At 29.7% G+C, this 12,142-nt stretch overlaps 1 protein-coding gene across 1 annotated transcript in view; it reads right to left on the bottom strand.

Moving 5' to 3' along the window:
* Window positions 1–230: 230 nt before the first annotated feature.
* LOC119684370 (pre-mRNA-splicing regulator female-lethal(2)D-like) overlaps window positions 231–12,142 on the bottom strand; it is a 60,171-nt gene continuing 48,259 nt past the window's right edge. Inside the window, exon 3 of the mRNA XM_038098398.1 lies at window positions 231–647. Within this exon, the coding sequence (XP_037954326.1) occupies window positions 231–647 (417 nt within the window). The remainder of the gene's footprint in view (window positions 648–12,142) is intronic.

Raw genomic sequence — 12,142 nt, 5'->3', positions numbered from 1 at the left:
TCTTCGCACTTTGGGAGTTGAGAAGTAATTCATTTCTAATTATAACTGATTTTAACACTTTAACAGTATAATCTCCATCAAAATAAATAAACTTAAGAATATCATTATCGTATTAAAAAAAAGAATAATTCCTTGTTAATGAAATACGATTTATACCAAAAATATAAGTAGATCTATAATTGCAAATGCTTCGGTTTATTGATTTTTAAGTTTTTAACAATTGAGATAAATCAGTTTCTGCGTCCACGGCCAATGCTTCTGCCACCACGTCTGCCTCGGTTATCTCTGCCGCGTCTACCGTCTCTACGTCCTCTACCACCTCGTCCACCTCTGCCACCACGTCCGCCTCTACCTCCGTGATGTCCGTGATGTCCTCGGTGACCTCTATCTCCTCCGCATGGTGCCGCAGTGCTTTCTGATTCAGTAGGCGCTTCGGTAACAACTACAGTGGTGGTTTCATCGACAGGTGCATCAGTCACAGCTACAGTTGTGTCTTCACTTGGAGCTGCAGTTGTTTCTTCTGATGAAACTGTCGTATCTTGTCCATATGAAGATACGGTCAGGAAAGCCAAAATGGCAAAAATAAGAAACAAATTGAATTTCATGACTCTATCGAAATTGCCTTTGAGATGACTACCAATCGATGTCTGATAGATTATTGCTTTTTCGGATCTATTTATATGAAGTTATCGGCTCTGTTATTGCATATATATAGGAAACTCGTTAATTCCCAAATTTTTAGATGTTTGCAAAGCTGTTCTGAAAACTACATTGTGGTCTTCGCTTACGCATTTAAAGAAAGTCTTCTGAAGATTTACTTAATACTCGATATAATCCATTCTGATATTTACTGAACAAATTGAGTGCTGGAATTTAACAAAGAACGTGAATATAATTTTTTTGTATTTATTTGTTAATAAAGTCTAATTATTTTTAGAATAAAAAGTAATTGCAAAATATATAAATATTTTCAGTATAAATACTTACTGAATATGATCATTTTTTGCTTCAGTTTTGCTTTGTTGTGGTTCTTTTTATTATTTATTATATGAAACCATTATTTGAGTTTATTTTAATGATAAATTATTTAGGATTTCTACATTTATTGTATAAGCAAATACTATAAACCATTTTATAAAAAAAAAAGTTTTATTTATTCAATAATGTAGACAATATTTCATATTAGAACCCAGAAGGAAAATAGACATAGTCGCACTAATAAGACAACAATACTAGGAACACTTAAGCAAATATTGAAGTTAATTGAGTAATTAAAAATTATACATAAGACACATTAAATTAAACATTCCGAATTTAGATTATTAACATCGATGAGGTAAATAGACAAAAAACAATAAATTCATCAAATAAAAACTTCCTTTTACGCTATCGAATTAAAGGTATTGGTTCCTTTGCATGTGACAAATCTGATATCCTATCGATATCAATATAGTATAGTTTCTCTTGATGACTTGGTTTTAAATAATTAAAAGACTTGAAAAATTATTTACAGTTGTCTGATATGATATAATTTTTTTAATATATTTATGCTATAATCCTTTGTAGTTCTTATAGTTATGGTTTTACTTTTATGTACTCTTATAGGAATCGTAGTTTTAGGCGAACTTTACCTCAACTTGAAATCAGATATTCGGAAGTTTTCTCATTTTGCACCAGACTTTTTTTTCCAAAACGCTTACAGAAAACAATAACTTTTTTATATTGCCACAATTTTGTATCTAAAATTATAATATCTATATGTCAATCTATCTTATAAAAAGCATTCATTTCCACATTTACGCTTTATATTGTAACGAATGGTTTCCCGATATGATGACAATGTATTGCCATTTTCACCCTTCAAAATCGTTCAATTAACGGATTAATTTCAATTAAAGAAAAGTGTGGTGGAGTTAGTAGTGACTTAAAGTACCTGATGGGTTCAGCGCAACCAGATATGCTGATATGTATTACTTGTTTGTCATGGTATGAGATTTCCAAAATTTTAGAAAGATGCACTGCCAATTGCATTTTGAAAAGTGTCAGCATAACCGATTATTCTGATATCTTACAGACATTTTAAATCAGTAATAACCAATATTAATGAGTTTAGAAAATTTTGATTACAATACTCTGTGGGTTTTTCAAATATTCACATTAAACTCTTTACCGCCTTTATGTCCAAAATAAAGGATTCTTCCTCGCTTCTTGAAGAATACATCAAAAGCAATAAAATGACTAATGTGAATAAATTTATTGTTATTGTATAGCCTCTTTAAGATTTTATTGAGAGTTATATTCAATTTTCCTGTACACTGTGTATACACTATTATCTAGAAACTCTTCAGTTTACTATGAATTTTTATCAAGTAGATTAATCAAATATCACAGCTATAACTTTTATCAAAAAAAACCAGGAATTGATTTCCATTTCAGGCTTTAAAAGGCTTTTAAAGGATTTGGAGATAATTTCGTCTCTGCAAAATAAAAACTAATTTATAAATGAATAACAAAGTTATTTGTATTCTTTTGTAAAATCTTGAAACAGGATCACATAGCACAATACACTCTGGAAAGTTTTAATATATGTATCTTATGTGCAATAATGAAATTAATTTCAACATAAGAGAAACTATGCAATTAAACTATTTTAATTTATTCAAAAGTTTTCAGTTTTTTAAGTGTTCGATGATGTTTTCCAGAATGGAGAAGTTTCAAAATTCATCCGCGCCTCAAGTGACGAAAGTTGGTTTCGTTGTTATTTACTGACTGTTGTGGTCCTTGAATTTCACCGTACACAGCGGTGTTTTCCTATGAGTTTACGTTGGAAGTGATTTTGTTCACAGTTTACTTTAATTCCGTGACAACAACGTGGTAAAGTCACCACATCTCCTTCCGCATTCTATGGTTGTCTAAGCGAATATTGATGAGCGTTCATTTGCGGAGTTTGGAAATATTTTATTAAATATTTTGTTATCTCAAAAACTTTGAGAATCTCAATGTTCTCGTGTTTTGATTGAATTGCTTTTGCTAGTTTGATGCAATAACAATGCAATGGCATTGATGGCATCAAAGTTCAACAATTATTTGCACATAAGAATGTGTAATAACCACATATTCAGAAAAACCAAGAAAATAATTAAAAAATTTCTTAATATCAAGAATACATAAATACAAGTCGTGCATTGTAAGTAATTATAACACAAGCTATTATATAAATGCGATGCATTATCGCTGCATCGATTGCGATTGCAAACATGTGTCTGCAAGTTATGCATCTTTGGGGACTTAATGCTGTGTTCTTGGTAGTCATTCTAACATGGGGAGAGTCTATCTCGCTAATGTTTATTATGAAATCTACCATAAAGCATTTATCAAGCGGGCTTCTGTTCACTCATACGCGATCACTTAGCCACACATCCATGGATGCCCTATCCATATAATTCTACCGAGCATTACTTTTGTTACTTGTTCCAAAGTAGATCGCGTATAATTCGTATTTGATTTTTTTTCCTGAGAGTGATGTTAGTTCTATATTTATTGAGAACTTTCGCGAGTTAGATAGAGATGGATATAGAGTGTGTAGACGTTCAAGGTGTATATCCGTTAATCGTTTGCAGTGGTCGTCAACTTGCGGATGATTTTACGTGAAGAGTATTAAGCTCTATAAAACTATATAAAATTCTGGCGATAAGACTCTCTGTACACACTTTTAGTTCATTACAGAGCGAGTGCTTGTTAACTATTTAGTCGTGCTATGTAAAAGCTGTGTAATAACTTGGATTGAGGCCGACAGAGATTGTGGACACTTTTCAAGTTAAATGCAATCAGACACATCCTTGTGCACTTTTTCACAAAGATTCACGTCCCACCCACTCCCTAAAATTACTCATTCTTACATATGGCACTAACTAATTCTCCCTTGAAGATTTCTTTTAAACACGACTAAGCAAGCACTGGTAGACCAATTTAATCAGCCACGACAAATATTCTTGGCAAAAAGCCCATTTAAACCCATATGTACTTGCGATTCAAAACAGTAAATTTTAATATCTATATAAGTAAGAGTATTGGAAGTGAAATGGTATGATTGTTTGTGATTGCTATAGTGAATGTGCAAAATTGGAGTGGATGGGTATCAAGCTTTTACGAGTTATCATTCTAGGAATATTTAGCGATCGAAATGTATGTTTTTCTTAATTCTTTATGCGGAGCTGCAAAAAAATTAAAGATAACTCGTTTCTTTGTTTTAATTGCAAAGTGAGTTATATGAACTTTTGGTGAAATTGTTCGATTTTCTTTGAATAAAAGTTTCCACAATTCTCATTTTAAAAATATATTTACAATTTTTTTGTGAGTGACAAATATCTGCAAAAATTTTAAATATTCTTGAACCCACGCAGCCGTAGGATGTTGTATAAAGAATGCTATTTATTGAAGCTATTTTAAAACGATTTCAGACTTTCTGGAAGCACCATAGCAAGCAAATATCAACAAATTGAGTGTTGGACTTCTTAGGGCTGGAAGTGAGCAAGTAAAATACTGGCAATTTATGACATTTTATTCCACTCTGAATAAGTGTTTTGCATTCACTTCCCACCGTATTGGATTGGCTTTGGCACAGTTAAGGATTCAGTAGCTTTATTCGATTATATAGATTCCATGGCAAGTATGGTTGAATTTGTGTTGGGTAAATTGGCCACCAGTTGAGAAAACATAAATCACTTGAACAGACTGAAGTGCATTTGTATAAATAAAGAAAATGATTGAGTGCAATAGGAAAATTACATTTAAAACTTATTGAATAGATTTAAATTGAAAATAATATAATCCAAATTCTCTAGCAAACATGATATAGTAGTATTTATGACTTTCGATTTAATATTTAATTTAATCATTTAATTGTTTTTACTTTAAAAAGTACCAAATTGCTCTATTTCCTTGTCAATCTATATTAACTTCATAGATTGACTCTAGATTTTGACATCAGGTTTGGCAGAAGAAATTATATTCTTGATGTAAACTATTGTTTTCAATATAGAGGTTTCGAAGAGAGTAGGGATCGTAGTTTGTCGTTTTTATGAAAGAAAATAAAATAATATTTTTGATTTTATTTATTTTTATTTATTGTATTTTGCATTTCTGTGTTTATTTACTGAATAATGTTTCACTTAAATAAATTTTATTTTTATTTATTTATTTTTTGGTGTCAAATTTGAATTTGATTTTAAGAACTTTATATACGAATTTCAAATTAAATTTGCAAGATAAAAATCTAGAATAATTTGCACATATTTTTACAATAAATTCATATAAATATTCATATGAATAAGAACTTGATATAGCACTTTTATGGAAAAATATTTTGAATTAAAAATTGATGAGACAACTGGCAATTCCTTTTTGTATTGAAATAATAAGTGACTTTTAATGACTTTAAATATTTAAAAATGATAAAATAAAATTCATGTAAATGTGATTTTTTCATTATACAGTGTGGAATGGTTAAAATTTCATATTATATTAAAATTATCCCACTCGGATGTTTTCCCTTGAATGTGAGCAGATACAAGCTACGAGCGCAACTATTGCAATTTATAGACGACAATGTGGTCCTGTGAAGATACAGACTATCTCATGTTTAACACTCGATTGCGCTTTCAAAAGGAAGCAAGAAGAAAAATATTAAAGTTAAAGAGGAAAATGGAAAAATAACAAAAGAAAATCCTTTTCAATACTTTCACGCGATTGAGTAAACAAATTTATGTAATTCTGTAAATTTATGTACGAGTTAATCATATAAATGTGATAAGGAAGAATTCTTTAGTTAAAGTTAAACGTAATTCGTAGTGGTCAATAGAGCACTTGATTTTCATTTCCTTTGTAAGCAGAACTGCGTTAATCTTCTGTGTTCATATCAACATATCAGAAATCATTGTGTGGAAAGAGATGATTATAATGAAGTTGATTAGTTAGTATGAAGTATTATTGTTGTCTGTGTGTTAATCAATAAATTTAAATATCTAAATTATAAAAACTTATTCACTCTTACTTACTTACTTATTTGACCATAACAACCCGTTACCGAGTTTCGAGCTGACGCAGCATATCTCCCTAGGCGCCTCCGATGCGTGCGCACCTTCACCAATCTCGTACATCAAGTTCTGTTAGTGTTTGATCACTCCACCGGCGCCACGGTCTACGTCTTCTTCCGCCAACTACTGCTTCAAACACCTTTTTTGCTGGAGCAGCAGTGGTCAATAGAGCACTTGATTTTCATTTCCTTTGTAAGAAGAACTGCATTAATCTTCTGTGTTCATAACAACATATCAAAAATCATTGTGTGAAAAGAAATTATTATAATGAAGTTGATTAGTTAGTATAAAGTATTATTGTTGTGTTAATCAAATAAATTTAAATATCTAAAGTATAAAAAATTTTCACTCTACTATATAAAAAAATTAAATTAAATTATTGCATTGAATGTAAAATATATACATAATTTTAATTAAAATTTTAATGGACTGTATATTCTTTAAAAAATGCAAATAAAGAATATATCTGTATTTAGTTTGTATAGTGGCTTACTACTATATGAGTAAGTACCAAACACTTAAAGGGATCGTAAGAGTATTTTGGTGTATCAGATCGGTGGAGATACTTGTATAGCGAGCTTAGCAATATATGCATATGCCAAGGAACAAATATTTATCGACATCATCAATTCACATCCGAAAACCAATCTCACCTTGCTAAAGACTATTTCCTTGACTACTGGCAGATGTGCATACATTCACTTACTAATAAATTAAAAACTTACCGTCATGTTATTAGTGAACTCAATTGAGCGAATTAAGTGAAAGTCACCTATTCAAAGTTCACAAGTCAACAATAATAGTTTAATTCCTTAAAATTAACCGAGCAGAGTACAAACCGTATACATCCTGTCATATTTGCAGCGATGTTATGTGTGAGAAGATGTGATAAGTAATCGTTAATTAAAATTGTTGAAATTTTTAACAATTTGAAATTGACAGATCTTGAAGTTTTCTTGCTCCAAGCAAAACCATATGCCTAATATTGCTGTGAATTCTTGGCACGATCCGTATTTCTCACACTCGCAAATTGGACAACAGTTTGTAGTACAATCTTGATTCCTCTTGGCGACATTAAAATTGCATTGATTGACGATAGATACCATATCGACTACTTTCAATATTGATATCTCGAGAAATAAGTTATATTGGTATATAGTGTAGTGAAAAAAGTTACCCAAAAGGGTTTTCTCTATGAAAGTAAGCTATATATTAATCGAAAGTATTCGCTGATATTATAGTTCAACTGTTTAAAAATAAAAAAAACTGAGTGTTTTTATGTTGCATTTTAATTTTCATATTTTTTATGAATCCCTCAAGATATGTAAACTAAAAAGTTTTTCATCTCATCCATCCATTTTTTCATCTTCCTATGGTCAAAGACCACTTTGGGAAAATAACAATATTTACATGTAGAAAACAATTAATAATTCTTAATATTAAAAATTCACAATTAATCAAACTGCTGAAATATCTAACTTATGCATTCATTTTGTAGATTAATTATGACAATTTATAAAGCTTTATCTTTTTATTGCGAAAAATGTTTAGAGAAAGTTTTAATTTTTCTTAAAAATGCTTTTATTCCTTTAAACTGCCCCATGGGCGGCATTGAAATCTGCTGAAAATTTTTATATTTTTTTATTCTTTAAATAAAAAAGAAAACAATATATTCCTCAAAATCCAAAAAGAAGAAATAACATTCCTTTTGTTGTGCTTATTGGAGAATCTGATAAATTTTATTTGAATTTGTAACAATTTTTAATTTCATCAATCATTCAATGTCAAATGATAAACGTTTGAAACCTTTCAAGTTCTAATAAATAAAACTTATTTAAGATTTACTTAATCTTTCAAAAAATATTAGATGTTTAAGCAGAATTTATGGATATTAGAATATACAAATATTTAAGCAAATACTCGTATATTGAACCTATATATAATACAAATATGTTTGTTTTCAATACTATCCCTAGTTAAACGTCATATTGAATGCATTGTACTTCTGTTCAAACAAATACATGATAATGAGATTTGATATTTATGTTTCCATAAAATAATAATTGATTATAGAAGGGAAATTTTGAACATTTTCCAATTTTCAAAGTTTAAGACAATGCCCATGAAGTGTCTGCCAAGTAACTTTTGGTAATCAACAATTACTTCCCATCATTCAGAATTGATGCTTTGTATGAATGACGTACGCCGTTTTATTACAAAATGTAATTATTTAATTTAATTAAATATTTGTTGTTGTTGTTTACAGAGCACACATGTTCAGCTTTGTGATTGATTACATGACTAAATAAATGAACACATTTAAAAATTGTGATCTGGCGTTGGAGTAAATTAAAATATCTGCTTGCGTCCTTATGCCACATACCAACAACGCAGTTTTCCATTAGTAGAAGATACAATTGCATTACTTAACCTCATTTTTAATATACTCACGCATTCCGGCATCCCCGAATCCCCGCATCGTAGGATGAACATAGTGTGGATATATAATAAATAGCGAAAATGGTTTGGAATGGTTCAAAGCGAAACATGCGTTTGGTATGCTCTTCACAAGGCAGCGTTTTAATTAAGATTGAAATTCCGCTTCGAGAAAATGAAAAGCATCCTGGTTTATGTGAAAGCGCATGGAGCTTCAATGATGCACTCATGTATCTCAAACTCAAAATGCTACATTATTCGCGGAATCACTGTATTAAAGTTGGATAATAAAAATAGTGGCATAAAGACTTACGTTCTTTACTGGCAGTAATAATGTTTATAAATCAATAACTGAAGCTAAAAAAGAAAATATTTAATCAAAATATTTTGATCCAATATGAATATCTTTTTATAAAAATGCGGAATAAAATTTTTAGCTTGAAATAATAATGTACATATAACAGTTTGCACAAATGAATAAAACTTAATTAAAATAATTTTATTAATTGAAAAAGGATTCTAGTACATTCTAAATATGTAATCTTTTTAATAAGGTAAAGGTTCTAAGTACACTCATACCTCGATTAAGGGCTTAAGGGATTTAGTCGTTCCAAAAAGTTTGCCGTTAAACGAAGTAAATAATTTTATACAAATGTGTGGAAAAAAGTTAAATTGGTTCCAAAAAAGAAGAAACTATATATTACGACTTCAAAAATTCATAAATTGATAGATAGATAGATAGATAGATAGATAGAAGAATTTCGGGATTTGACAGCTGCGTCGAAGTCTTCGAAAATACATAACAAAAACGTCAGCAAGTATCTAGGTGATTTAAAATTATCTGGAACTCTTGACCTTTAAAATACGTATGTGGCTCCAAACTATGGATATTTAACAGTGTTATATCCGCTTTATTGAATACGAAACATGCACTACTAACCTATGGCTCTTGCAACACATATAGAATGTTGTAAGTGTACTAAAGATACGATGACTAGAAACTGTATCTAAGAATTAGGTATGCGCACTAACTAACTAAACTTCCATCAATGCGAATAAAATTAAAAGAAAATGGAATTGTATCGGGCACACATACTGGAAGTTAAAATCTAAATCATGTATTTTAGATAAAAATAATATAAACGACTTTAATCTCCCTGCCTTTACTGATAATGATACAATAGTCGTGTCGGTAGGAACGTATTCGAATCCTACTTGGACTTTATCAAATTAAATGGTTACATGATCAAAGAACCAATGAAATCACTTGGGACTCCGTTATCAGGAGGTAAATACATACAATGTATTCTTATATTACTGGATTAAATTGCAAGTTTACACTATAAGGTTTGTGACAGTCCATGATGTTATTTGATCCCTTCATTTAGTGAAGTTCAGATGGGATGTACTCGACTGACCAATGATTAGTAATAACCATTCAAACTATGTTAGAAACTGGAAAGTATCGTATAAATACCGCCTGTGTGTCCATAAATCTAAAACACTTAGTTTTAATAAAATTGTTCTCTTACGGCGTTTTTTAAAAGACGGAAAAAGATAGATTAAAATATAAAGTGGTCTGATTTTTAGTTTTTAACTGATCCTCTGTTTAAAGTGCGACTATAAATATAGCTACTAACTCAAGCTTATTTGGTGGAACGCAAAAATTTCTGAACTATGTAAAGTATGCAAAATTTCCTTTGAGTCAGCTAGGCAATATATTAAGGATTTATTGGGGCGCATCTCCTGCATGATGGTCTGCCAGCAAGTAAATTATGTCTACTTACAGAACAGCTGCGTGATAATAATTTTCTGTGATCTGCATTTTTGGTAAGAAATTAAACTTTTCAAATAAAATAAATTTCAGTTGGTTAATGGCAAATTAAAACGAAGCTGTTAGGATAAATGTTCACCTACTTTGTGAGCAAAAGTGCATACTTACTCACTCTTTCGAGCGGATATTACTTTGTTCATCCAACTATGCATGCAACTTCATTCAATTTCCTCTTCTCTTAAAATGTATATTATAGCAAATAAAATTCCACACGTTAACAAATTTTATTCTGTAAACTCACTTGAAAGATTGTTACAGTCATTTCCTATTTGAACCCACATTTTTTTATCTTATTTTCTTAGGGTTGTGCAAACTCATCCAAGATTGTAGCACCTGTGGCTTTTTTGTAAATGATGCCAACTTATTATCTTGTACTTGCGTATTCAGCTACATGATGTATATGGGTGTCATATGTTAACTACGATATATGAGCTTTCATATTTTATGCTAATAATGAAATTTAACATGCACGGAAGCGGAAATGTTTTGTTATTTCCGCATGCAAATTTTCTAACCACTTTTATATGCGGTAAGTTTGTAGTATAACACTACACAAAAAAAACATTACAGAAAAAAATCTAAACAAAAATTAAATGTATATGTTCACACTTACTGTAATATTTCGAAAGTCTTATTACTAAAAATATTTCATATTTACTAAAACTAAAACTGATATTTTGTTATAAAAAATGCAAGCAAAAAGTTGCAACTGCGAATGTTAAGTCTCTTATGGAATAATTTGCACCAAATTTTTTTTTTTTTAAATCCTTGTAAACATATCTACCATCGTGTACTTTTTTGCTTTACATTATAGTAACGTAATAGTTTCTGTCTCTCTAAAATCGATTGCTAATTAGAGATATGACATTATTTTACAAATGCTTGAGACTATAACTACATGAATTCGTGGATTGGCGTTTTATTGATGGATTTGTGAGTTTAGTCAAAAATATTTTAGAAAATAAATACAGAACAAATGAAAAATGGTGTTCAGTGCTCTGGTAAATAAATTCTGCTAACTCTCTTATCTCTTTTTAATATTTCCATATTTATAGATTTTGTGTTTAAACTTTTATTTTTATCACATGCAATAGTTACTTTGATTTGAAATGAAAACCAATAAAGCAATCATAGAAAAGAATATTAAATATTAAATATTATTATTGTAATCGTCAATGACTTCACTTGAAAATGTTAGTTAAAAATACAAATATCACGAAATTAACTCAGTAAATATTTTTTGTCTTATGTGTGAAATAAAAGATTAGAATAAGAACAAAATTTACTAATCTTCAACCACATATTGAAATGACAATATTTTGAATCTAAAATTTTATCCGGCCATTTTTTTAAAGTAACAGAATTTTATTTAACATTTTGTATCTGTTAAGATAAAAGCAACCAACCACTGTCAACTTAACATTTTGTCCATATTTATTTTCTGTTGATAGCATATATTTTTCTCCTGCTATTTTAACTACATTTCTTACTATTAATAACATTTCGTTCAAGTGATAGTATTTTTACATTTAATTATAACGTTACAAGGTATATAACATAGATTAACATATATATAAATTAAATCACAATGTTTTAATTTAATATTTATTATAAAAATTTATCTTCATCTGTCACTTTATCTGTGACGTAAAGGCTTGTATGTTACATTTTGTTATGATACACTTTAGTCTGCTATAACGCTATCTATCCGAATAATTCTTTAACTCAGCTTAGAAGAACTTAATATGCCAATATGCTGATATAAATTCTGAGAAAC

Source organism: Teleopsis dalmanni, chromosome 2 (assembly GCF_002237135.1).
Source record: "Teleopsis dalmanni isolate 2A chromosome 2, ASM223713v2, whole genome shotgun sequence".
NCBI lineage: Eukaryota > Metazoa > Arthropoda > Insecta > Diptera > Diopsidae > Teleopsis > Teleopsis dalmanni.
The sequence above is the reverse complement of the archived record's forward strand: the minus strand, read 5'-3'. Positions and strand labels throughout refer to the sequence as shown.